Source organism: Anser anser, assembly GCF_964211835.1.
Source record: "Anser anser genome assembly, chromosome: 3".
Classification (NCBI taxonomy): domain Eukaryota; kingdom Metazoa; phylum Chordata; class Aves; order Anseriformes; family Anatidae; genus Anser; species Anser anser.
The window spans coordinates 123,831,809-123,859,800 of record NC_139722.1 but is presented as its reverse complement, the minus strand read 5'-3'; the positions used below and the strand labels follow the sequence as shown (position 1 = coordinate 123,859,800).

The window sequence follows — 27,992 nt, the reverse complement described above, 5'->3', positions numbered from 1 at the left end:
CCCGACGCTAATGACACTGACTAATGATCCAAACCCCAAACTGCCCCTAACCCCAGGCAACCGACAAAGAAACTGACACAAAGCTGAAAACTCCAAAAAAGGCAAAACCCTGGATACAGACCCCAAATCACAAACACGTGACCAAAATGCTACAGAAAAGCCCCAGACGCAGGCCCCAAGCACTACAGCTAGGCCCCAGAAGCTCAAGACACATCCCAAAGCCAAAATGCAAGCCCCAAATGCTACAGAAAAGCCCCCAAACACCAGACGCAGGCTGCAGAAGTCTACAAGCGGGCCACAACCCACTCCCAGACACAGGCCCCAAGCCCCAGCCCCAGCCCCCACGCCCCAGACTCAGGCCCCAAAGGTGTACAACCAGCTCCCAACTGCCCCCCTCAAAGGGAGGCTCCAAAGCCCGCCAGAGGACCCTAGAGTGTACAAGCAGCTCCCAACCCCCCCAGCACAGGCCCCAACCCCCCCCCCAGACACAGGCCCCAAAGGTGTACAAGCAACTCCCCGCCCTCCCCAGAGGCACGCCCCAAAGGTGTACAAACAGCCCCAACCCCCCAAGACCCAGACCCCTACAGCATAGAAGCAGCTCCCAACCCCATCCCCAAAGGCACATGCCCCAACCCCCCCCCCCAAGGCAGGCCCTAACAGTGTACAAGCAGCTCCCACCTCCCCCCCCCAGACGCAGGCCCCAAAGGTGTACAAGCAGCGCACAACCACCTATCCCCAGAAGGCAGGCCCCAACCCCCTCCAGATGCAATCCCGAAAGGTGTACAACCAGCTCCAAACTCCCTCCCCCAGACGCAGGCCCCAAGCCCCCCCAGACACAGGCCCCAAAGGTGTACAAGAAACTCCCTCCCCACCCTCCCTCCCCAGAGGCAGGCCCCAAAGGTGTACAACCAGCACCCAACCCCCCCCAGATGCAAGCCCCAAAGGTGCACAAGGCAGCTCCAAACCTCCCCACCAACCCAGGCGTCCAGTGCACGAGCAGCTCCCAACCCCCCCCAAACGCAGGCTCCTATACTGTACAACCAGCTCTGAACCCCCCCACTCCCCAGACGCAGGCACCAAGCCCCCACAGAGGCAGGCCCCAAGGGTGTGCAAGCAGCTCTCAACCCCCCCCCGAGGCAAGCCCCAAAGCCCCATAGAGGGAAGCCCCTAGCGTGTACAAGCAACTCACAACCCCTCCCAGCTGCAGACCCCAAAGCTGTACAAGCAGCTACAAACCCTGCCCAAGGCAGGACCCTCCAGTGTACAAGCAGCTCCCAACCCCCCCAGATGCAAGTCAAAAAGGTGTACAAGCACCTCCCAACCCCCACAGATACAGATCCCTACATTGTAGGAGCAGCTTCCAACCCCCCCAGATGCAGGCCCTGACCCCCCCCCCCAAAAACACAGTCCCCAGAGGTGTACAAGCAGTTCCACACACCCCCAAGACACAGGCCCCAAAAGCCTAAATATATGCCAAGAAAGTACTAATGCAGGTGCCAAATGCTACAGACAGGCCCAAAAGCACAGGCACACGCCCCAGATGCTCAAGGCCGAGACGTAACTTGGCTTTCTGAATTACTGGAAAGCAGCTTTCATTCTCAGTGAGGTGTGTGCAGGCTAGACAGGATGGGGCTTCAGGCACCTCTTCACCTGTGGAAACACACTGCCGTCAGGCACTGCCATGCCAGACAAGCTTTTTCTGTTAAAACACCCTTCTCAGATGCCCCGCGGCATTCCAGTGACCTGCTTTGCTCCGATTCTAAAGACTAGTGTCACAGCCCACCTTGCCTGTGGCACCTGACCAACAGAAGAGAAAGCAACCATACCGTTTGGAAACCGTCACTGCACGTGCCGCTCCTTGATGCTCTGTAACCTCTTCTCAAATCCTCAGCCACTTCTGTGTAGAGCCTGCCAGGGCACCTGCAAAGCAAGATGGATACCCTTTGCAGTCACCTTGCGCAACTTGGCCATTGTGCTCCAACCCCACTCACGACCAGCCTGCCCTTCTCGTGCTGCTCTTCAGAGTGCAGCTTGGCCCCTCTGAGTCTGTGCAAGGCACCTGCGAAAGAAAAAGAAAAGCATAGGCCGCGGCAGCATCCAAAGCCGCAGCACAGCTAGGACAGGTACTCTCACCTGCTCCCTTACTCTGCCCCCTCACCTGCCCTCGAGGCAGATGCTTCCATCTGCTCTCCTTAAGCCAGCTACAACACCTCTGGAATATAAACAGGACTTTAACTGTATTTTGTGTAGTTAAGTAACTGCAGTGACAACCGCACCCCTAAAATAACTGCTGCATCTGTTCATCGCTCACCTTGCCAAAACCAGCTCTGGTCGTGAAGTCCCAGGTTGTACGCTGTGTTTCAGCTTTAACAAATGAAAACAGTCAGAAGGCAATCATTCAGATGCCAGCATTAGCACCCATCCCTCAACAACACAAGGGACCCCATGGCTAATTTTATCATTTCAAAACAGCAGCCCCCTTGCCTCAGCACCTGGAAAGTAGATCAAGCCAGTCACCGGGTTGCCTACCGAGTCCTTGACAGTTCCAAAAGGAGCTCTTTCCTGTGACCAGTTCCTCCTAAGGTTTACCCCTCTACTGGGGAGGGGAAAGAAATACAAACAAAAAATCAAAACCCCACATCTGCGAGCTTTCAAGATTCAATGACAGACCTCTCCTCTAGCACTACTCAAGCACTATGCAAACAGCTGCTCGCAAGCAGCTCAGGTCTCCCCCTCCACATTTGCCAAACACCACGGAGATGACTCTGTGCCAGCTGCCCTTCAGTACGTGCCCAGAGGCAGACCAGATGTCTTTGCCAAAACAGTCCGGACAATGTATTAGTACACCGATGGACCGCCACGTTAGTTACCATCACTAACTGCCAGGCAGGACAGCTCCAGGCCAAACACACACACACAGGCATGCTACAAACGTTACGAACAAAACACAGAACACAAGGCGCAAAAAAAAAGAGGACTCCCAGAGGGAAGCCCTACAGCGACAGCAAGTCAGAACAGGTGCCCTGCAGCAGACCCAAGGAGAGACTCAAATGTCACTACATGCGACTGGAAGCAACTGCCAGAACTGGGATGATGGAGGCATAAAAAGCCTGCCTTCAAGGCAAGAGACCAGAAGGATGGGGAGTGCAAACCCCGGAAGAAAAATGCTTCGGAAATGAACTCCCAAGACAGAGCTCCTGATGAAGCCCACATGACTTCCACAACAGCGAGGATGGAAACAGATGCCATCTGAAACCGAATATGATGCACAAGACCTGAAACACATCTGCGCTTTAAGCTGCGACTGCAAGACAAGAAGTGCTCAGATCAGCCCTACGATGATGAAACAAGCATTTAGGACCTTTGGTGTGGCTAACAAGTTGCCCATCTAATCTGTCCAGTGGAAAAAGGCAATGAGGATATCAAGACCTGAGGAGCGCGTAACATATGATGATCACATCAAGAAACATTTGATACAAAAAAATTACACACACAGAAGAAATGATCTCTTTAAGCTCCCACTGCAAGACAAGAAATGCTCAGCTTCCGATTGAGCATCAGCATTATTCCAGTGAGGTCAAGTGTTCAACACCCTCAGGACGGCTTCCCCAGGGCCTGCCAAGCACCAGGAGCAACAGCACAGACAACACAGAACACAGACACCAAGCTAGAACTGCCCTGCCTGGCACGTGCTCAAGCCCTACCTGACAGAATCCCACGCCCCCACACACTGTCTGACCGTGATCAATCCTAAAAGGCCCCATCCACAGCAATGACTTAAAAGCACAGACCCTCGCCCTATGTGTGCATTCAAAACCCGAAAGCAAACATAGCACTTGCACCCCAACTTAGCTTGGGAATGACGGGAGGCAGATTCCATCCTCATCAAGGAACACGAAGGCTAGCCAGGACATTGCTTCCGGCACGAGGCTCCTCTTCACCTGCAGAAATAAAGTGCCATCGGGCACTGGCACACCAGCCAAACTTCTTCCAGTGAAACACCCACCTCAAAAACAAAACAGTAGTCCACTGACCTGCTCTGCTACTGAAGTCAGATAGACCAACTCCAGACAACTGCCCGCCTTCCCCTGCCAACCACCCCCAAACACACAGTATTTGCCCCTGGACTTAATTCTCAGGGGTCACAATCCATCCTCAAGGTAGACCACAGAGGCCAACTAGGATGTTCCCACTATCTTCTTCGTCCCCGGAAAAGAGGAGTCACCCAGAGGTGGGACCAATAGACTACCAAACCAAAACCAATGCCCTTTTCCCAACTTTTCTCCACTCACCTTCCCGATCCAGGCTTAGCGCTTCCATTTACTGTGCTGAGCCAAGGTCACGTAGCTTAGACCAAGGAGAAAGAACAAACAAAAATGACAAATCACAAAACAGTCTATACCAACTCCTCTTCTTTCTTCCCCTACCCCAATAGCCAAGAAGCCCCAGACCCACGTTCCCCAACCCAGTACCACCGCTTCGCTCACCTAACATCCCAAGGAGATGCATCACGCTCCCAGCTCCTCTTGTGCTCCGAGCATCTCCAGCATTTCAGGAACTGGAACCGCTGACGCCTGGCGCGCCTCAGGAACATGGCAGGAGATGTACTCTGCTGTCACAAGGTGCTTCCAAGGCCTGCATAACAGGCAAAGCAGACCAACACAATCCACTGACCAACTCAGGGCCCACACTGCCGTCCACTCACCCTCGTGCCTCATTCAAGTGTCCGTGCCCATGCCCTGGGCTACAAGAAACAAAAAGAGAAGGTCATATCCGTGATGGACACACAAACAGTACAGCTCCTTGCAGAGGACTCAAACACAGAGACGAGAGCCAGAAAAAAAAAAAACACCCTCAGGTCCACAAATACCAAAAGGCCATGAATGCACAGCAGCCCCAACAGGGGTAATCACAGACTTACCCTTTACAGATGAGAACAGTGACCCTGCTCAGTCTCTCCGTAATACTGCACTTATGCGGTCAAGCCCCTTCTGATGCGTTCTGAGGCTCCTTGTGAAGCCTCTGGACAGTTATGCAAATGGTTTGATATACCTAGAGATTAAAAGATAACTCAAAAAAAAAGGAACCGTACCCCACCAATTCCCAAAAACAAGTTGGCCAGCAACACCTCCTAAGCACACCTCTATTACGTGAATTCCAAGCACTTAAAAATCTAGAAGGCTGCAACATCTAAAGACTCTACAGCCACACAAACCACAGGCAAAAGCTCCAAAACTATAACAAACTGTCCCTAACCCTGAAACAGACTACCCCTTACACGCCTACTGCTGCTCTTTTCAGACACATGCTTACACAGGGAGCTTCGATGATACTTATCTCCTAAACCCTGCTCCATCACTTTGCCACCAAGGTTATAACTTTCATAATATTTGCCTTAATTCTGCAGAAATCATAAGGGACCCAGAACCACATACTAAACACACAAAGTAGCACTGCCATCCTATCCGTAAACATGCTATAACAATTACTCACCTGAAGAAGAGCTGCATGCAATACAGGCACCTATTACTAGATTGGTTTACTCTAACAGGTCCTACTAGTTGTTACCTCACAAAGATGGGCGTACCGGTCTCTACTTGGAAACGCATCAGTCCATAGACTCTTAACCACCTAAAGAAACCTCCAACTCACTGAAGGAAAAACAAAGCACTTACCCCAAAGTGCAGCCCAGGCAGAATGAGCTTTCTGATGGGATGCCTGTGACTCAATGACCACTAGGCCCCCCTGGAACCCAAAGCCAATCACCTGGGAAAGGGGAGGGGCAAAGCACAAGCAGAAAGAGGAGAAGCAGCAGCTGTGGTTTATTTATTTTTGCTTCAGCTTTGAACATTGAAAGCTTTTCTCCTCTACAACTCCTGTCTCAGGAACCAAACAGCATTCCAGTGACCTGCTTAGCTCCTATTGCAAAGACTATCACAGCCCACCTTGCCTGTGGCACCTGATAAGCAGAAGAGAAGGCAACCACAGCAATAAAAGCCACTGCACCCTCAGGACAGTTACTCTCATCCCCTCCTTTACCTCAGCTGCTTACCTACCCCACATGGCAGATGCTTCCACCCGTTCTCTGAAGCCACCTAGAGCACCTCCAAAAGAGAAACTGGAATTTTACTCTATTTGATGTAGTTAAAAAAACTGCAGTGACAACCGCACCCCAAAAATAACAGCTACCTCTGTTCGTCACTCACCAGAGTCACTCCAGAGGTAGCTCGGGTCGTGATGTCCTGTACTGCACACTGCGTTTCAGCCTGAACAAAGGAAAACACAGTCAGACGATAAACATTCAGCTGACAGCATTAGCACCCATCCCTCAACAACAGAAGTGACCCCATATTTAATGTTTTCGTTTCAAAACAGCAGTCCACTTGCCTCTGTACCTGCAAGTTAGATCCAAGCTCGAAAGGAACGGCCACCATCACCCATGCCACCTGGGAACGCAGAAGGACAAAATGACCACTGTGCTTGCAAGCCACCACCTGCCACAGTGCTCCTCTGTCCCAAACAGCCTCACCTCAGACCCTCAGAGGGAAACACCTGAACATCTTCCCCTGTGGTGGTTTTACAGGGGTAGGCGACCGAGCTCCACCAAAACCGCTCTCTCACTCTCCCTCCTCAAAGAAGGACAGGGAGAAAATACAAGGAAAAAGGGCTCAAGGGTTGAGATAAGGACAAGGAGATTACACAGTAAATATCGTGATAGGCAAAACACACTCAGCATAGAAAGATAGAAAGATTTATTGCTTATTACTACACAATGTAGAGAAGCGAGAAACAAACGAAAGCAACCAAAAGCACCTTCCCCCCCCAACCACCCTCTTCCACCTTTTCGCCCCCAGCGGTGCAGGTGACCGGCGTTTATGGTCAGTCTATAGCGCTTCTTTGCCACCACTCCTTCTCGGACGCCCTCATCCCCTGTGCTGTGGGGTTCCTCCCACAGGATGCAGTCCTTGGTCAACTGATCTGGCATGGCCTTCCCCCAGGCAGCAGCTCTTCCAGAACTGTTCCAGATGTAGGTCCATACCACGGGGTGCATCCCTCAGGAGCAAACTGCTCCAACCTGGGTCCCCCACGGGCAGCAGCTCCTGCCAGCTCACCTGCTCCTGCGTGGTCCCCTCTCCACGGTCTACAGGTCCGGCCCGGAATCTGCTCCGGCAAGGGTCTTCCACAGGCCGCAGCCTCCATCAGTGCAGGTCCACCTGCTCCACCGTGGCCTCCTCCACCAGCTGCAGCATGGAACCCTGCTCCACCGTGGTACTCCATGGGCTGCAGGAGGACAGCCTGCTTCACCAGGGTCCTCGCCACAGGCCGCAGGGGACTTCTGCTCCGGCACCTGGAGTACCTCTCCCCCTCCTTCTTCACTGACCTTGGCGCCTGCAAGGCTGTTCCTCACTCCTCTTGCTCTCCCAGCTGCTGCATGGACCAGCACGTTTTTTTTTTTTTCCTGTCTTAAATATGCTCTCACAGACACGCAAACAACATCACTTATTGGCTCCGCTCAGCAGCGGGGCCCTTACCTAACATGGGGCAGCTTCTAGATTCTTCGCACAGAAGCCACCCCTTGAGCCCCCTGCTACCAAAACCTTGCCACATAAACCCACTACGTCCCTTCACTTCGGTTAAGGGACGACCAGGCTGACAACACGCTCACCTTCCCTCACTGCTCCGTGACACGGGCATTTCCCTGTCCAAGACTGCACCAAGCACCTGCTGAGACGAGAGAAAAGCACACCCAGAGGCACCTCACAGCCACAGCGTACCTGCTGCAATACCTCTCTCTTCCCAGTTGCTTTACTTCAGCTGCTCGTTAGCTCAATCTAAGACAAATGTGCCCGGGCGGCGCCGATCACAGACCTAGCCTTTACAGATGAAAAAGGTAACTCTAATACGACCCTGCTCAGTCTCTTGATAATACTGCGCCTACGTGGTCAAGCCTCTTGTAGTGTGTAATCAAGCTCTTTTTAGTCCTCTGGAGAGTTACACAAGTGCCTTCATACGTCTAGAGATTCAAATATAACCCAAAACCACAAGTGGATCCCACCATCCCAAAAACAAGTGAGCCAGCAACCTCTGCTAAATATCCCTCTAGTAAGTGATTTCCAAGCACTTAAAATCTAGAAATCCATAGACTCCAACCTGCCCAAAGAACCCTGCAACTGACTGAAGGAAAAACAAAGCACTTACCCCAAAGAGCAGCCCAGGCACAATGAACTCTCTAATGGCATACCTGGGGCTCATATACCATTTGGCCCAGCCCAGCACCCAAACCCAATCACCTGGGAAAGGGGATGGGCAAAGCACAAGAAAGTAGAAAGAGCACAAGCAGCAGCAGCTGTGGGTTTTTTTTTTTTTTTTTTTTTTTAAATCTGGTTTAGCTCAATAGCATGCAGACTGCAGACAAGAGAACTGGGGTGTTTCTAGAAGCAACAATACCCATGCTTTTGCTGCAGCTTTGAATATTGAAAGGACGATACGACCAAGCAACTGAAATTTTTTCAGCTGGAATTAGCTCAAACCTTTCTTTACATAGAAAGAAAAATCTGGGAGCATAACAGATCACACGCCAAAACAAAACAAAAAAATCAATTCCATGTAATAACATCACTCACAGGAAAAATCACGTACTTGAGTAGGCTATCTGAAAACCAAAAGGCTATGCTGATGGGTCAAAACACACTACAGGACAATGGAGCCTGGCCCTCTGCTGCACCAGCTTAAAACTCATCCCTACACTCACCAAGTTGCAACCCCAACCCAAACACAGACACACTATTTCAGCCTCAACACAGTTTTGGAAACTGCTGGAAAGCAGGCTTCATCCTCAGGCTACACGGGATGGGGCTTCAGGCACCTCTTCACCTACTGAAGAAGACCACAATCAGGAGCTGCCATGGCAGACCACCTTTTTCCTCTGCAACACCTTTCTCAGGAACCAAACAGCATTCCAGTGACATGCTTTGCTCCTATTCTAAAGACTATCACAGCCCACCTTGCCTGTGGTGGTGGTACCACAGCAGCATAAGCCACAGCACCCTCAGGACAGTTACCCTCATCCCCTCCTTTACCTCAGCCGCTTACCTACCCCACACGGCAGATGCTTCCACCCATTCTCTGAAGCCGCCTATAGCATCTCTAAAAGAGAAACTGGAATTTTACTCTATTTGATGTAGTTAAAAAAACTGCAGCGACAACCGCACCCCAAAAATAACACCTACCTCTGTTCATCACTGTCCTGGTTCCAGTTAGGACAGAGTTAATTTTTCCTCATAGTAGCTGGTAGGGTGCTATGTTTTGGATTAGGATGAGAAGAGCGCTGATAACATGCTGATGTTTTAATTGTTGCAGAGCAGTGTTTACACCAGGCCAAGGACTTTTCGGCTTCTCGCTCTGTCCTGCCAGCAAGCAGGCTGGGGGTGCAGCAGGAGCTGGGAGGGGACAGACCCAGGACAGCTGACCCAAACTGGCCAAAGGGGTATTCCATACCATCTGACGTCATGCTAAACAATATATAGGGGTGGCTGGCCGGGGTGGGGGGCCGGCTGCTCGGGGATAGGCTGGGCATCGGTCAGCGGGTGGTGAGCAATTGCATTGTGCATCACTTGTTTTCTTACACATTATTATTAATACTATTATCATTATCACTATTATTATTATTGTTGTTATTATTATATTCCTGTCTTAATAAACTGTCTTTATCTCAACTCACCGGCTTCACTTTCCCGTTTCTCTCCCCCATCCCAGAGAGGGAGGGGGGAGGGTGAGCGAACGGCTGTATGTTTAGCTGCCAGCCGGTTAAACCACAACAATCACTCACCAGAGTCACTCCAGAGGTAGCTCGGGTCGTGACGTCCTGTACTGCACACTGCGTTTCAGCCTGAACAAAGGAAAACACAGTCAGAAGACAAACATTCAGCTGACAGCATTAGCACCCATCCCTCAACAACAGAAGTGACCCCATATTTAATGTTTTCGTTTCAAAACAGCAGTCCCCTTGCCTCTGTACCTGCAAGTTAGATCCAAGCTCGAAAGGAACGGCCACCATCACCCATGCCACCTGGGAACACAGAAAGACAAAATGACCACTGTGCTTGCAAGCCACCACCTGCCACACTGCTCCTCTGTCCCAAACAGCCTCACCTCAGACCCTCAGAGGGAAACACCTGAATGTCTTCCCTTCGCTTCAGATAAGGGATGACCAGGCTGATAAAACTCTCACCTTCCCTCACTGCTCCGTGACACGGGGATTTCCCTGTCCAAGACTTCATGAAGCCCCTGCAGAGACGAGAGAAAAGCACACCCTGAGGCACCTCACAGCCACAGCGTACCTGCTGCAATACCTCTCTCTTCCCAGCTCCTTTACTTCAGCTCCTCACCAGCTCTGAGATTCTTCGCTTCAGTTTCCCCATTGACTGGGTAATCCAGGTTCACAATCTATCCGGTGCTTCACTGAAAATACACAGCTGCTGGCCTGTTACAAGTCAATTTTCTTTTTTCCTTGACTGTTTTCCTCTTTGAAGTGGTAATGTTTCTTACACCGTGATTTCCACCCAATTGCTCTAAGGATTCTGGTTGTCTGCATTTCACAAGGTTGTCTGGTAAGCTTTCTTCTCACTACAAGCATATCTCAATACCACCTTCCTTCCCTCTAAACAAGGTAACTCTGTGCAAAAACATTTTTATTCCCACAACCTTGATCCCCTTACCCTAAAATCCTTATTCCCTTTAACCCTAACAACTCTAACCACAACCCTAACCCTTCATATCAACCCCCCGACGCTAATGACACTGACTAATGATCCAAACCCCAAACTGTCCCCAACCCCAGGCAACCGACAAAGAAACTGACACAAAGCTGAAAACTACAAAAAAAGGCAAAACCCTGGATACAGACCCCAAATCACAAACACGCGACCAAAATGCTACAGAAAAGCCCCAGACGCAGGCCCCAAGTACTACAGCTAGGCCCCAGAAGCTCAAGACACATCCCAAAGCCAAAATGCAAGCCCCAAATGCTACAGAAAAGCCCCCAAACACCAGACGCAGGCTGCAGAAGTCTACAAGCGGGCCACAACCCACCCCCAGACGCAGGCCCCAACCACACCCAGATGCAGACCACCCCAACTGTCCACAAGCAGCTCCCAACCCACCCCCCATGAACAGGATCCCACCCCACCCAGATGCAGGCCCCAGGCCCAAGCCCCAGCCCCCGCCCCCACGCCCCAGACTCAGGCCCCAAAGGTGCACAAACAGGCCCCTACAGTATACAAGCAACTCACAACCACCCCCCAAAAGCCTGGCCCCAACCCCCTCCAGATGCAAGCCTGAAAGGTGTACAACCAGCTCCAACACCCCCCCAGACGCAGGCCCCAAGCCCCCCCAGACACAGGCCCCAAGGTTGTACAAGCAATTCCCCACCCTCCCTCCCCAGAGGCAGGCCCGAAAGGTGTACAACCAGCACCCGACACCCCCCCAGATGCAAGCCCCAAAGGTGCACAAGCAGCTCCAAACCTCCCCCCCCCCCATCCCAGGCTTCCAGTGTACGAGCAGCTCCCAACCCCCCCCAAACACAGGCTCCTATACTGTACAACCAGCTCTTGTTAGCGTTCATGAAGACACATAATCCACAAAGTGATTATATGAAGGTGCTTTATTAGGCGCCGGAAGTTAGGGGCATGCCTGCCCAAATCTAACTTCGTCTGATTTGTTTTCTTAATTCTCTTTTATCTCCTAAGATACTACATATGCATTAGGTTTCACAACTCATCTATGCATATTCATTTCCTAGCTCCACCTAGCCTCGCTTCATATGCTCATTATCTTATCAGTCCTTCTGCGCTTGCGTATCACTCTCTGGTGGTCGTCCGGGTGGTCATCGGGATGAAGTAAGATGTCTTCATCAGAGTTGAACTTTTTAACCTTTCCTTTTCACGCATGCTCTCTGAGCCCTTGGTCTCAGTCCAAACCGCAAGGTTGGTTTGACCCAGTTCCCAGAGTCCAAGAAGCCCCAGTTATCTAGATGTCTTGCAAATTGAGCATTCTTTTAATCCTCCTTACTCCTCATCATGAATTGGTGCATTCTCATGTTACCCTTGCACATATATTTTGTATCTTCCAAGCGCAGCCTCGGAACAGTACATCGCAAATGTAACATACTAAACAATATTGTATTATTTCTTCTTCTATTACTAACATTTCCCCCCTTTGAAAGCATTTCACTCCTTTCGAAGAGGGCAAATGCTTTCACTAACTAACTAAAATATTTTACACTCAGTGCTCACCAATAATATAATCACGGAAAATTACATTTAAGAATCAAGGAAATTACAAAGATTAGGATTGTCACAACATTTCATAAGTCCACCACTTCTGCTTTATGTTACGTTCACCCTTCTGGTTGGGTTCACTTGATCTGAAACTGATCTTGTCTATTCGGTTTTCATTCCATTTCACCTCCTGGGTTCCTCAGATTCTTTCTCTGAAATCCAAAGTTGTTAGATGCCGGTGGAGGATATTGAGGATGTGGTTCCATTTGCCGAGCAATAGTTTGCATCACTGTCCGGTTCCAGGTTGTCTTCCTTAGAATCAGACTTTTCAGCATTATAAATGTTAACCAAATTAGTACCCCTACAATCACCAATATAATTATTGTCTCCAGTAAGGACTTAACCCAATTACTAATATTCCATCCACTAAAAATTTTATCCAACCAGCTTGTTGTCATATCTTTCTCTTGCTGTTCTGCATCTTGTTCCACTCGAGCCAGTTGTTCTGTCATGTTCTACATCAATAGTCACATTTGGAATGTGGATGCAGCAATGATCAATACGATCTTTTAGAAATCCACATACTCCATGCTCCTTTAATAGTAGTGTATCTAATGCTAATCGATTTTGTAGCACCATTTTAGTTGTAGCTTGTAGTTGGATATTAAGGTCTCTAAAGCCTTCTTTTGTGGCTCTCGCAAGCCTACTCACTTGTCCTGTAAGTTTATAAATCATTTCCCTATTTCGATAAGTAGCTACCTGTGCAAATAGAGATTCTAACGCCCAACTGAATTTTACTCCATCTGAGGGTTCATGCCATGTATCTTCATCTGCCCCTTCTTCTAAACTTCTTTTTGCCCTATTAATTTGTAAGGTTTCCAACTTTCCCTTAAAAGGAGACTTTTTCCATATTGGACACAATGTGGGGAGTCCTAGAGTTATTTCTTTTACTTCCCCATCAATTGGCAGGTGTGTAGTCCAAGTTCCATCACTGGCTGCCCATACAAATTGTCCTGGACTTTGTATGGTACTATAGCTACAATCCACTGCGACTTGACTAGCCTGGCTATTTCTTTCCGAATTGTACTTAATTCCTCGGCAAGCACATCCTGCCCTAAGAGCTATCAATACCGGAAGTAAGTGCTCAACATCTTCATTATTACTGTCGCAAGTATATTTCTTCTCACAAGTCCACCAAGCTACCTTTGTTGACTCTTGTCTACCACTACTGTCAGCCCGGCTTACTGTATAAAACTGATCAGTTCCATTCTGCTTTCCCTGCCATTTAATACACCATGATGTATTCCCTCCATACTGGAATTTCTGCAATAAACTTACTGTCCAACCACTATCCCACCCTTTCATTCCTTTTGGCTTATTTTTCTCTTGACATTCCCAAACAATCTTTTCTCTAACTCCTTCTACTACACGTAGTTCGTCGTAATAACACTGTCCCACATTCTTAAATCTGCCTATCGTTATGAAATGGTAGTTCTTCTTCTTTTCACATTCAGACCTTGATGTTGGGGGGCTCAGTTTCCTATAGTATTGTGTAACATTTATCCTCTCTAGAGCTTTCACTTCTTTACATTGAATTGTTTCATTTCCTTTTACTTGGGGCAGTGGGGAGGTTATTATACCCCACTCAAGCGGGTCCCCCGTTGCTTTTGGGATGGGCAAACAAGCAGTAATTCTATCAGTTCCTTTCATTATGGCAAAATCTTTAATCAATCCTACCAGTAAATTCTCTGATGGTTGCCTAGGTGGGATCTGTACCACTTGAGTCCATGGTACCTGGCCCTCTCTTTTTCTTCTAGATCCTTTTTGGTGGGCTACCAATATTCCTTTATCCAATTTCGGATATACCAATATTTCTCTTATCCCGTAATCTGTGCTATTTTCATGTGTTACCACGCACCGGTAATTTCCTTTGTTGACTTTAGTAACACTAAACAGGGTTAAGGTGGTAGCTCCTCTCAGTTGTTGGCCCAATTCTATGGTTATACTTACGTACGCCTTCCCCTTCCATCCAGCCTTCAACCCTGTATTGTCCCTGGTTGTGTCTACGTATATTTCCTGGCTCTGTCCGGAGTCACTTATTTTTTCCCAGACCACCTGTAGAGAGCTAATTGTTATTGGTTTATCATTGTGCATTCCACAGTAACATTTTCTCCTCTGAATATTTCCTCTTTCTTATATTTTTCTGGTATTTCTAGGAACCCAATTACAAGGTGTTTACACAAAACAATTACTGTTATCGTTACTGTTGTTAAGAACCCCAACATTGTATGGTTATACGCGCTTCATCTGTAGTTTTGTATCTCCGATTGCTCGCACTGACCAAAATTCGGGAACCTTTTTCACCCGAGTATAATGAATCCAAGCATCCACCCCTTCTACCTTTACAGCTGTAAAAGTAGTCAATAATACTTGATAAGGTCCAGCCCACCGTTCTCTCAGGGGTTCTTCATTCCAGTTTTTAATGTACATTCGGTCACCTGGCTGTATGTCGTGGACAGGATTTTCCAGTGCCAACGGTCGGTTCCACACCAGAACACTTTGAAGTTGAGCTAAAGTTTTACCAAGAGACAATACATAATTATGAACATCCTGGTTCCCTGTTATATGCATGTTAGGATTTGGTTCTGGGGATTCATAAGGCTTTCCATACATTATCTCGTATGGGCTTACTGACATTCCACTCCTTGGCTTTATCCTTATTCTCAATAAGGCTATAGGCAAAGCTTGTGGCCATTGTATTTTGGCTTCCTGGCAGATTTTACTGATCTGTCCCTTTAGAGTTTGGTTCATCCTTTCTACCTGTCCACTAGATTGGGGCCTCCATGCAGTATGTAAATTCCAAGAAATTCCTAACAGTCGACTTACATCTTTAACCACAGATGAAACAAAGTGCAGCCCCCTATCCGAGGATATTCCTAATGGTACCCCAAACCTCAGAATGATTTCCCGCAGTAACCATTTTACTGTCTCTTTAGCTTGATTGGTGCGACAGGGAAGGGCTTCCGGCCATCCGGAAAAGGTGTCAACCCCTACTAACAAATACCTATATCCCCCGGTCCTAGGTAACTCTACAAAATCAACTTGCCAGTAATCTCCTGGTTCTATTCCTACTCTAACTCTTCCCATTTCAGCATGTTTTCTTGCTACTGGATTATTTTTCAGACAAATCTCACGCTTTGACATTACTGATTTTGCCATTGTTAACATATGTGTAGAGATGATGCTACGTTTTAAAAATGTTACCATTGCCTCTGCACCCCAGTGACATTCATTATGTCTTGTCCGAAGTATTTCTCGCATCACCAAGGGGGGTATTACTACCTGGCCCATAGCAGTTACATACCATCCATCAGAGTTCTTTCGGGCCTTTAGGAGATTTGCTAATTTCTCATCCTCTGGTGAATATCTTGGTTCCTTGGGAAGATTAAGACAAGTGGGGCCTACCTTAAGTGGTACCAAAGCCATTACATTCCACACCTCCCGAGCAATTTGTCGAGCTGCTCGATCTGCCAGCCGATTCCCTTCTGATATTTTTGAGGTTCTTCCTTGATGAGCTTTACAGTGCATAATAGCCACTTGTTTTGGTTTTTGTACCGCATTTATCAAATTTAACACCTCCTCTTGATATCTTATATTGGCTCTTTGTGAGGACAAGAGCCCTCTTTCTTTCCATAATGCTCCATGAACATGGACTACTCCAAAAGCATACTTTGAATCTGTCCAAATATTTACCATCTTCCCTTTACTCAGTTCCAGTGCTCGAGTCAGGGCTATCAGTTCCGCTCGCTGTGCTGATGTTCCAGGTGGTAAAGGTTTTGCTTCGATCACTGTCTTCAGGGTTGTTACTGCATACCCTGCATATCGTGTTCCATTCTCCACAAAACTACTACCATCAGTAAAAAGTTCCCAGTCATACCTTTCAAGGGGTACATCCTTCAAATCCTCGCGGCTGGCATAGGTATGTTCGATTATTTCCACACAATTGTGTTCCAACGGTCCTTCTTCTGGAACAGTTCCTAGAAATACTGCTGGATTTAACAGGTTAGTTGTTTTCAAGGTTACGTCATCTTGTTCAGTTAGTATTGCCTGATATTTCATCATTCGGCTGGGTGATAGCCAGTGGCCCCCCTTTTGTTCTAAAACAGTTGTTACCATATGTGGTACAAAAACTTCAATACGTTTTCCCAAGGTAAGTTTCCTTGCTTCCTGGATTAAGAGAACTGTTGCTGCTACTGCCCGCAAACATGAGGGCCATCCTGCACTTACAGCATCCAACTGCTTAGAAAAGTATCCCACAGGTCTTTTCCAGCTTCCCAGTCGCTGGGTTAGTACCCCTAGTGCTAGTCGTTGTCTTTCATATACAAATAACTGGAAATCTTTTGATAAATCTGGTAGGCCCAAAGCTGGTGACTTCATTAAGGCATCTTTAAGTTTCTTGAAAGCTTCTTTCTGTACTTTTCCCCAAATATAATCCTGTGCCTTCTGAGCTTCATAAAGGGGCTTAGCTATGAGTCCATAATCCATTATCCATAATCTGCACCAGCCAGCCATTCCTAAGAAGGCCCTTAGCACATGGAGATTTTGAGGTTCCGGGATGGTGCATATAGCTTTTATCCTATTGACACCCAGACTTCTTTGTCCCTGGGAAATCTCACACCCCAAATATGTTACAGTTGAGCAAACTATTTGTGCTTTTTCCTTTGAAACTTTATAACCACCCATTCCCAACTGATTTAAAATTTCGATGGTTATTTGGGTGCAGAGCGACTCATTCTCTGTAGCAATCAAAATATCATCTACATATTGTAACAGCAAATACTGACTTCTGGGTACCTGTATTTGTCCTTGCGTTGTCCAGATTTCCAGTTCCTTGGCCAGCTGGCTTCCAAAGAGGGTCGGGCTATTCTTGAAGCCTTGTGGGAGTCTTGTCCAAGTTAATTGTGTCTTTCGTCCACTCTGAGGATTTTCCCATTCGAAGGCAAATAATTTTCTACTATCTTTATCAAGAGGTATGCAAAAGAAGGCATCCTTTAAATCTATCACAGTAAACCATTTATATTTCTCTCTCACAGATGTTAACAATGTGTAAGGATTAGCCACTACCGGGTGAATGTCCTTTGTTATTTCATTTATTGCTCTAAGATCTTGTACCAATCTATACTCACCATTCGGCTTCCTTACTGGAAAAATTGGAGTATTGTATTCCGATTTACATTCTTCCAGAATCTGATATTTAAGAAATTTGTCAATAATTTTCACTATCCCCTGCCTAGCTTCTATCTTAAGTGGATATTGTTTGATTCGAACAGGTTTGGCTCCTTCCTTTAATTCCACCCTTACCAGTTGTGCCAGTTTCGACTTCCCTGGTACATCTGTTTCCCATACGGTTGGTATAACTGCATTTTCTACTTCTCTTGGAATATTAACAAAGGGTTTATCTTTGATCATTAGGATTTGTCCTACTTTGGACTCAGGTACCTTCATTATTAATTCTCCATCCTCAAAGGTTATTGTTGCATCTAATTTAGCTAATAGATCCCATCCCAAGAGTGGAATCGGGCATTCTGGTACATACAAAAATTCATGGGTTAGTTCCTTACCCCCAAAACGCAAATCAAGGGGTTGTAAGAATGGCCGTTCCTCCTCCTTCCCTGTGGCTCCAATTATTGTAGTTGTCTTAGTTCCCAATCGTCCTTTTAAACTATTTAACACTGAATATGTTGCTCCTGTATCTATCAAGAACTTTACTTCCTTATCCCCTAATTGAATCTTTACTAAAGGTTCTTTGACTGTTTTATGTTCTGTATCTAGTCAGCTACTAAAATCTCCCAGCACCATTGCCTTAATGGCCTCCTGATTCTGAAATGAACTTCCCGAGAATTGGTCTCTTCTAAACGGACACTCATTTTTCCAATGCCCTTCCTTTTTACAATAAGCACACCGATTCAATCCTAATCTTTCTCCCGGATTTCCACCAAAGTCTCCGCGACCCCTTCCGATACTAACTCCCCGTCCTCTAGCAAATCCTCTTCCTCTCCCTCTGAATCCTTGGTTTCCTCTGCCTTGAATTACTGCTAACAAATTCTGTTGCTGCCTCCTGGTGGATTCTTTTTCTCTATTGTTGTATACTTTCCAGGCTATTTCTAACAGTCTATCCATATTTCTCAGGTCTCCTCCCTCCAGTTTCTGTAATTTCTTCCGGATATCCTCCTGTGATTGTCCTAAAAAGATAAGAGCTAATTGTGCTTTAGCTTGTTCTGTTTCTATATCTAGGTCAGTATATTTCTTTGCAGTTTCCTTAAGCCTTTCCAAAAATGCAGAGGGAGATTCGGTTTTCTCCTGCCTAACATTATACAATTTAGACCAATTTATAGTTTTAGGCATGGCACTCTGCACCCCTATTTGGATCCAATCCTGGTATCTCTTCAATCTCCTCAGACCATCCCCTGTATTATAGTCCCATTGCGGGTCTTCCGTCGGGAAGTTCTGATCTACGCTTCCCGAGACTAATCCATTCCGAACATCCTCTTTTGCTCTTTCTCTAGCTGCCCTTAACACCATATCTTTTTCTGTCGAGTCCATTAATGTATCTAATATTACTTGAAGATCATCCCAGTCCGGATTCTGGGTTTTAATTATCATTTTCATTACCCTGGCTACTTATCCGGGTTTTCCCGATATGACCCTGCTGCTTGTTTCCAAATTACTAGGTCTCCCGGAGTAAACGGTACTTTAACATATACTGGCCCTTCCGTCCCTACTCCTTGTCTGAGTGGAGCAATTATGTTTCCCTTTTGTCTTATTCCGCCTTTCTTTCTTATCATCCATTCACCCACAACTTTCTGCTCTCGTTGTCGGGTTCTATACGATACCGGGGTAGCCGAAGCTACCGCTCCTTTTTCTTCCTCCTCCCCCTCACTATCCCCGCTTCCTTCCCTGACAGTCTGCCCTTGTTCTAACGGGGCTGATGGTACTACTTCCAAATCTATATTTCCATCATCTCGTCTATAATACCTATCATTCTCTAACGCTTGATGTCCTATACAGCGTCTTTCTCCTCTGCATCCTTTACAACGCTCATCAACAGTTATTTTAGCCACCATTATCCCGCAAGCGCGTTGCCACTCAGGCTTATCTCGCAAATAGAAAAATAGTTCTACATAAGGAATCTCGTCCCACTTGCCTTTTCGCTTACAAAATAACATTAGTTGTAAGATAGTATTGTACTGTAAGGTTCCGTTTTCTGGCCAACTTTCTTGATCTTCTAGTTCATACTGTGGCCACCAAACATTACAGTAATCAACCAGTTTACCCTTTCGTAGCTCCTGCCCGAAACACCCCTCCTTCCAGTGTGCTAATAAACAGCCCAAAGGGGAGGATCGCGGTACCGAAGCATTACCGCCCAGAATACTTTTAAGTTTTTCCATTATCAGCTATAGCTTTTACCGAACCGAACCAGATGCTGAGCCTGCAGCAAAACCAGACCACTGATGCCGAACCTGCAGCGCTTTCGCGACTGTCTGATGGACGGTGCCTAGGCTTACCACGGGAATTCCCTAGCCCAACCGTGCATGGCTTTCGCTGCGTCTGACCGGCAGGCTCCCAGACCAGATCGGTACCGATTACCAGAAAGCACCTTTTTCTTACCCTTTCAGAGGTACGTTGTGAGCAGCGGGGGTCGGTCGCGGCCGATGGCTCCCCGAGAAACTCCTCGGTGCCGGCTGGAGCGTGATCAGTTCGCGAGCCGCCTCAGCAGTGCCCGCAAGGTCCCATCTGGGTCGCCAAAATGTTAGCGTTCATGAAGACACATAATCCACAAAGTGATTATATGAAGGTGCTTTATTAGGCGCCGGAAGTTAGGGGCATGCCTGCCCAAATCTAACTTCGTCTGATTTGTTTTCTTAATTCTCTTTTATCTCCTAAGATACTACATATGCATTAGGTTTCACAACTCATCTATGCATATTCATTTCCTAGCTCCACCTAGCCTCGCTTCATATGCTCATTATCTTATCAGTCCTTCTGCGCTTGCGTATCACTCTCTGGTGGTCATCAGGATGAAGTAAGATGTCTTCATCAGAGTTGAACTTTTTAACCTTTCCTTTTCACGCATGCTCTCTGAGCCCTTGGTCTCAGTCCAAACCGCAAGGTTGGTTTGACCCAGTTCCCAGAGTCCAAGAAGCCCCAGTTATCTAGATGTCTTGCAAATTGAGCATTCTTTTAATCCTCCTTACTCCTCATCATGAATTGGTGCATTCTCATGTTACCCTTGCACATATATTTTGTATCTTCCAAGCGCAGCCTCGGAACAGTACATCGCAAATGTAACATACTAAACAATATTGTATTATTTCTTCTTCTATTACTAACACTCTGAACCCCCCCGCTCCCCAGAGACGCAGGCACCAAGCCCCCGCAGAGGCAGGCCCCAAGGGTGTACGAGCAGCTCCCAACCACTGTCCCCCCCCGCCAGAGGCAGGCCCCAACCCCCCCCAGACGCAAGTCCCTGCAGTGTACAAGCAGCTCCCAACCCCCCCCAGATGCAAGTCCCTGAAGTGTACAAGCAGCTCCCAACCCCCCCCAGATGCAAGTCCCAAAGGTGGACAAGCAGCTCCCAACCCCCCCAGACGCAAGACCCTGCAGTGTACAAGCAGCTCCCAACACCCACCCCCAAACGCAAGCCCATACTGTGTACAAGCACCTCCCAATCCCCACAGATACAGATCCCTACATTGTAGGAGCAGCTTCCAACCCCCCCAGATGCAGGCCCTGACCCCCCCCAGACACAGTCCCCAAAGGTGTTCAAGAACTCCCAACCGCCCCCCCCCAGATGCAAGCCCCAAAGGTGTCCAAGCAGCTCCACACCCCCCCCAAAACACTGGCCTCAACCCTCCCCCCAAGACACAGGCCCCAAAAGCCTAAACATACGCCAAGAAAGTACTAATGCAGGTGCCAAATGCTACAGACAGGCCCAAAAGCACAGGCACACGCCCCAGATGCTCAAGGCCGAGACGTAACTTGGCTTTCTGAATTACTGGAAAGCGGCTTTCATTCTCAGCGAGGTGTGCGCAGGCTAGACAGGATGGGGCTTCAGGCACCTCTTCACCTGTGGAAACACACTGCCGTCAGGCACTGCCATGCCAGACAAGCTTTTTCTGTTAAAACACCCTTCTCAGATGCCCCGCGGCATTCCAGTGACCTGCTTTGCTCCGATTCTAAAGACTAGTGTCACAGCCCACCTTGCCTGTGGCACCTGACCAACAGAAGAGAAAGCAACCATACCGTTTGGAAACCATCACTGCACGTGCCGCTCCTTGATGCTCTGTAACCTCTTCTCAAATCCTCAGCCACTTCTGTGTAGAGCCTGCCAGGGCACCTGCAAAGCAAGATGGATACCCTTCGCAGTCACCTTGCGCAACTTGGCCATTGTGCTCCAACCCCACTCACGACCAGCCTGCCCTTCTCGTGCTGCTCTTCAGAGCGCAGCTTGGCCCCTCTGAGTCTGTGCAAGGCACCTGCGAAAGAAAAAGAAAAGCATAGGCCGCGGCAGCATCCAAAGCCGCAGCACAGCTAGGACAGGTACTCTCACCTGCTCCCTTACTCTGCCCCCTCACCTGCCCTCGAGGCAGATGCTTCCATCTGCTCTCCTTAAGCCAGCTACAACACCTCTGGAATATAAACAGGACTTTAACTGTATTTTGTGTAGTTAAGTAACTGCAGTGACAACCGCACCCCTAAAATAACTGCTGCATCTGTTCATCGCTCACCTTGCCAAAACCAGCTCTGGTCGTGAAGTCCCAGGTTGTACGCTGTGTTTCAGCTTTAACAAATGAAAACAGTCAGAAGGCAATCATTCAGATGCCAGCATTAGCACCCATCCCTCAACAACACAAGGGACCCCATGGCTAATTTTATCATTTCAAAACAGCAGCCCCCTTGCCTCAGCACCTGGAAAGTAGATCAAGCCAGTCACCGGGTTGCCTACCGAGTCCTTGACAGTTCCAAAAGGAGCTCTTTCCTGTGACCTGTTCCTCCTAAGGTTTATCTAGGACTGGAGAAAAATAAAAACACTCCACATCTGCGAGCTTTCAAGATTCAATGACAGACCTCTCCTCTAGCACTACTCAAGCACTATGCAAACAGCTGCTCGCAAGCAGCTCAGGTCTCCCCCTCCGCATTTGCCAAACACCACGGAGATGACTCTGTGCCAGCTGCCCTTCAGTACGTGCCCAGAGACAGCCCGGATATCTTTGCCAAAACAGTCCGGACAATGTATTAGTACACCGCCACATTAGTTACCATCACTAACTGCCAGGCAGGACAGCTCCAGGCCAAACACGCACACAGGCACGCTACAAACGTTACAAACAAAACACAGAACACAAGGCGCAAAAAAAGGACTCCCAGAGGGAAGCCCTACAGCGACAGCTAGTCAGAACAGGTGCTCTGCAGCAGACCCAAGGAGAGACTCAAATGTCACTACATGCGACTGGAAGCAACTGCCAGAACTGGGATGATGGAGGCATAAAAAGCCTGCCTTCAAGGCAAAAGACCAGAAGGATGGGGAGTGCAAACCCCAGAAGAAAAATGCTTCAGAAATGAACTCCCAAGACAGAGCTCCTGATGAAGCCCACATGACTTCCACAACAGCGAGGATGGAAACAGATGCCATCTGAAACCGAATATGATGCACAAGACCTGAAACATATCTGCGCTTGAAGCTGCGACTGCAAGACAAGAAGTGCTCAGATCAGCCCTACGATGATGAAACAAGCATTTAGGACCTTTGGTGTGGCTAACAAGTTGCCCATCTAATCTGTCCAGTGGAAAAAGGCAATGAGGATATCAAGACCTGAGGAGCGCGTAACATATGATGATCACATCAAGAAACATTTGATACAAAAAAATTACACGCACAGAAGAAATGATCTCTTTAGGCTCCCACTGCAAGACAAGAAATGCTCAGCTTCCGATTGAGCATCAGCGTTATTCCAGTTAGGTCAATTGTTCAACTCCCTCAGGAAGGCTTTCCCAGGGCCTGCCAAGCACCAGGAGCAACAGCACAGCACAGACAACAGAGAACACAGACACCAAGCTGGAACTGCCCTGCCTGGCACGTGCTCAAGCCCTACCTGACAGAATCCCACGCCCCCACACACTGTCTGACCGTGATCAATCCTAAAAGGCCCCATCCACAGCAATGACTTAAAAGCACAGACCCTCGCCCTATGTGTGCATTCAAAACCCGAAAGCAAACATAGCACTTGCACCCCAACTTAGCTTGGGAATGACAGGAGGCAGGTTCCATCCTCATCAAGGAACACGAAGGCTAGCCAGGACATTGCTTCCGGCACGAGGCTCCTCTTCACCTGCAGAAATAAAGTGCCATCGGGCACTGGCACACCAGCCAAACTTCTTCCAGTGAAACACCCAAAACAGTAGTCCACTGACCTGCTCTGCTACTGAAGTCAGATAGACCAACTCCAGACAACTGCCCGCCTTCCCCTGCCAACCACCCCCAAACACACAGTATTTGCCCCTGGACTTAATTCTCAGGGGTCACAATCCATCCTCAAGGTGGACCACAGAGGCCAGCTAGGATGTTCCCACTATCTTCTTCGTCCCCGGAAAAGAGAAGTCACCCAGAGGTGGGACCAATAGACTACCAAACCAAAACCAATGCCCTTTTCCCAACTTTTCTCCACTCACCTTCCCGATCCAGGCTTAGCGCTTCCATTTACTGTGCTGAGCCAAGGTCACGTAGCTTAGACCAAGGAGAAAGAACAAACAAAAATGACAGTCCACAAAACAGTCTATACCCACTCCTCTTCTTTCTTCCCCTACCCCAACAGCCAAGAAGCCCCAGACCCACGTTCCCCAACCCAGTACCACCGCTTCGCTCACCTAACATCCCAAGGAGATGCATCACGCTCCCAGCTCCTCTTGTGCTCCGAGCATCTCCAGCATTTCAGGAACTGGAACCGCTGACGCCTAGCACGCCTCAGGAACATGGCAGGAGATGTACTCTGCTCTCTCAAGGTGCTTCCAAAGCCTGCATAACAGGCAAAGCAGACCAACACAATCCACTGACCAACTCAGGGCCCACACTGCCGTCCACTCACCCTCGTGCCTCATTCAAGTGTCCGTGCCCATGCCCTGGGCTACAAGAAAAAAAGAGAAGGTCATATCCGTGATGGACACACAAACAGTACAGCTCCTTGCAGAGGACTCAAACACAGAGACGAGAGCCAGAAAAAAAAAAAAACAGACCCTCAGGTCCACAAATGCCAAAAGGCCATGAATGCACAGCAGCCCCAACAGGGGTAATCACAGACTTACCCTTTACAGATGAGAACAGTGACCCTGCTCAGTCTCTCCGTAATACTGCACTTATGCGGTCAAGCCCCTTCTGATGCATACTGAAGCTCCTTGTGAAGCCTCTGGACAGTTATGCAAATGACTTGATATACCTAGAGATTAAAAGATAACTCAAAAAAAAGGAACCGTACCCCACCAATTCCCAAAAACAAGTTAGCCAGCAACACCTCCTAAGCACACCTCTATTACGTGAATTCCAAGCACTTAAAAACTAGAAGGCTGCAACGTCTAAAGACTCTACAGCCACACAAACCACAGGCAAAAGCTCCAAAAATACAACAAACTGTCCCTAACCCTGAAAAAGACTACCCCTTACACGCCTACTGCTGCTCTTTTCAGACACATGCTTACACAGGGAGCTTCGATGATACTTATCTCCTAAACCCTGCTCCATCACTTTGCCACCAAGGTTATAACTTTCATAATATTTGCCTTAATTCTGCAGAAATCATAAGGGACCCAGAACCACATACTAAACACACAAAGTAGCACTGCCATCCTATCCGTAAACATGCTATAACAATTACTCACCTGAAGAAGAGCTGCATGCAATACAGGCACCTATTACTAGATTGGTTTACTCTAACAGGTCCTACTAGTTGTTACCTCACAAAGATGGGCGTACCGGTCTCTACTTGGAAACGCATCAGTCCATAGACTCTTAACCACCTAAAGAAACCTCCAACTCACTGAAGGAAAAACAAAGCACTTACCCCAAAGAGCAGCCCAGGCAGAATGAGCTTTCTGATGGGATGCCTGTGACTCAATGACCACTAGGCCCTCCCTGGAACCCAAAGCCAATCACCTGGGAAAGGGGAGGGGCAAAGCACAAGCAGAAAGAGGAGAAGCAGCAGCTGTGGTTTATTTATTTTTGCTTCAGCTTTGAACATTGAAAGCTTTTCTCCTCTACAACTCCTGTCTCAGGAACCAAACAGCATTCCAGTGACCTGCTTTGCTCCTATTGCAAAGACTATCACAGCCCACCTTGCCTGTGGCACCTGATAAGCAGAAGAGAAGGCAACCACAGCAGCAAAAGCCACAGCACCCTCAGGACAGTTACTCTCATCCCCTCCTTTACCTCAGCTGCTTACCTACCCCACAGGGCAGATGCTTCCACCTGTTCTCTGAAGCCACCTAGAGCACCTCCAAAAGAGAAACTGGAATTTTACTCTATTTGATGTAGTTAAAAAAACTGCAGTGACAACCGCACCCCAAAAATAACAGCTACCTCTGTTCACCACTCAGAGTCACTCCAGAGGTAGCTCGGGTCATGACGTCCTGTACTGCACACTGCATTTCAGCCTGAACAAAGGAAAACACAGTCAGACGATAAACATTCAGCTGACAGCATTAGCACCCATCCCTCAACAACAGAAGTGACCCCATATTTAATGTTTTCGTTTCAAAACAGCAGTCCACTTGCCTCTGTACCTGCAAGTTAGATCCAAGCTCGAAAGAAACGGCCACCATCACCCATGTGCCACCTGGGAACACAGAAGGACAAAATGACCACTGTGCTTGCAAGCCACCACCTGCCACACTGCTCCTCTGTCCCAAACAGCCTCACCTCAGACCCTCAGAGGGAAACACCTGAACATCTTCCCCTGTGGTGGTTTTACAGGGGTAGGCGACCGAGCTCCACCAAAACCGCTCTCTCACTCTCCCTCCTCAAAGAAGGACAGGGAGAAAATACAAGGAAAAAGGGCTCAAGGATTAAGATAAGGACAAGGAAATTACACAATAAATATCGTGATAGGCAAAACACACTCAGCATAGAAAGACAGAAAGATTTATTGCTTATTACTACACAATGTAGAGAAGCGAGAAACAAACGAAAGCAACCAAAAGCACCTTCCCCCCCCAACCACCCTCTTCCACCTTCTCCCCCCCAGCGGTGCAGGTGACCGGCGTTTATGGTCAGTCTATAGCGCTTCTTTGCCACCACTCCTTCTCGGACGCCCTCATCCCCTGTGCTGTGGGGTTCCTCCCACAGGATACAGTTCTTGGTCAACTGATCTGGCATGGCCTTCCCACAGGCAGCAGCTCTTCCAGAACTGTTCCAGATGTAGGTCCATACCACGGGGCGCATCCCTCAGGAGCAAACTGCTCCAACCTGGGTCCCCCACGGGCAGCAGCTCCTGCCAGCTCACCTGCTCCTGCGTGGTCCCCTCTCCACGGTCTACAGGTCCGGCCCGGAATCTGCTCCGGCAAGGGTCTTCCACAGGCCGCAGCCTCCATCAGTGCAGGTCCACCTGCTCCACCGTGGCCTCCTCCACCAGCTGCAGCATGGAACCCTGCTCCACCGTGGTACTCCGTGGGCTGCAGGAGGACAGCCTGCTTCACCAGGGTCCTCGCCACAGGCCGCAGGGGACTTCTGCTCCGGCACCTGGAGTACCTCTCCCCCTCCTTCTTCACTGACCTTGGCGCCTGCAAGGCTGTTCCTCACTCCTCTTGCTCTCCCAGCTGCTGCATGGACCAGCGCATTTTTTTTTTTTCCTGTCTTAAATATGCTCTCACAGACACGCAAACAACATCACTTATTGGCTCCGCTCAGCAGCGGGGCCCTTACCTAACATGGGGCAGCTTCTAGATTCTTCGCACAGAAGCCACCCCTAGAGCCCCCTGCTACCAAAACCTTGCCACATAAACCCACTACGTCCCTTCACTTCGGTTAAGGGACGACCAGGCTGACAACACGCTCACCTTCCCTCACTGCTCCGTGACACGGGCATTTCCCTGTCCAAGACTGCACCAAGCACCTGCTGAGACGAGAGAAAAGCACACCCAGAGGCACCTCACAGCCACAGCGTACCTGCTGCAATACCTCTCTCTTCCCAGTTGCTTTACTTCAGCTGCTCGTTAGCTCGATCTAAGACAAATGTGCCCGGGCGGCACCGCGCCAATATGTGCCCGGGCGGCGCCAATCACAGACCTAGCCTTTACAGATGAAAAAGGTAACTCTGATACGACCCTGCTCAGTCTCTTGGTAATACTGCGCCTACGTGGTCAAGCCTCTTGTAGTGTGTAATCAAGCTCTTTTTAGTCCTCTGGAGAGTTACACAAGTGCCTTCGTACGTCTAGAGATTCAAATATAACCCAAAACCACAAGTGGATCCCACCATCCCAAAAACAAGCGAGCCAGCAACCTCTGCTAAATATCCCTCTAGTAAGTGATTTCCAAGCACTTAAAATCTAGAAATCCATAGACTCCAACCTGCCCAAAGAACCCTGCAACTGACTGAAGGAAAAACAAAGCACTTACCCCAAAGAGCAGCCCAGGCACAATGAACTCTCTAATGGCATACCTGGGGCTCA

The 27,992-nt window shown here is 48.5% G+C and overlaps 1 protein-coding gene across 10 annotated transcripts; it reads right to left on the bottom strand.

Moving 5' to 3' along the window:
* Positions 1 to 1,658: 1,658 nt before the first annotated feature.
* LOC310897899 (uncharacterized protein) lies at positions 1,659 to 27,593 on the bottom strand. 10 transcript variants are annotated; one of them, XM_083832055.1, is made up of 22 exons: positions 25,906 to 27,593; positions 25,769 to 25,820; positions 24,639 to 24,769; positions 24,204 to 24,460; positions 24,009 to 24,063; positions 22,248 to 23,668; positions 21,582 to 22,119; positions 21,318 to 21,405; positions 10,549 to 10,588; positions 10,389 to 10,475; positions 10,153 to 10,287; positions 10,019 to 10,069; positions 9,830 to 9,889; positions 6,057 to 6,104; positions 4,488 to 4,739; positions 4,293 to 4,347; positions 3,843 to 3,941; positions 2,493 to 2,596; positions 2,312 to 2,364; positions 2,134 to 2,212; positions 1,992 to 2,059; positions 1,659 to 1,920 (listed from the first exon to the last, which is right to left on the bottom strand). In XM_083832055.1, exons 17-22 carry the CDS (start codon positions 3,884 to 3,886, stop codon positions 1,888 to 1,890), a joined length of 381 nt encoding a protein of 126 aa, XP_083688181.1. In that variant the 5' UTR covers positions 3,887 to 3,941; positions 4,293 to 4,347; positions 4,488 to 4,739; positions 6,057 to 6,104; positions 9,830 to 9,889; positions 10,019 to 10,069; positions 10,153 to 10,287; positions 10,389 to 10,475; positions 10,549 to 10,588; positions 21,318 to 21,405; positions 21,582 to 22,119; positions 22,248 to 23,668; positions 24,009 to 24,063; positions 24,204 to 24,460; positions 24,639 to 24,769; positions 25,769 to 25,820; positions 25,906 to 27,593; the 3' UTR covers positions 1,659 to 1,887. The 10 variants fall into 10 exon arrangements, 1 of the variants encoding a protein (XP_083688181.1); XR_014582679.1 differs by lacking the exons at positions 1,659 to 1,920; positions 9,830 to 9,889; positions 10,019 to 10,069; ... (9 more) ...; positions 25,769 to 25,820; positions 25,906 to 27,593 and adding an exon at positions 4,922 to 5,052 and having other exon boundaries at positions 1,946 to 2,364; positions 2,493 to 3,941; positions 4,488 to 4,744; positions 6,057 to 6,072; XR_014582680.1 differs by lacking the exons at positions 1,659 to 1,920; positions 6,057 to 6,104; positions 9,830 to 9,889; ... (10 more) ...; positions 25,769 to 25,820; positions 25,906 to 27,593 and adding exons at positions 4,922 to 5,022; positions 5,494 to 5,667 and having other exon boundaries at positions 1,946 to 2,364; positions 2,493 to 3,941; positions 4,488 to 4,744.
* Positions 27,594 to 27,992: the final 399 nt, after the last annotated feature.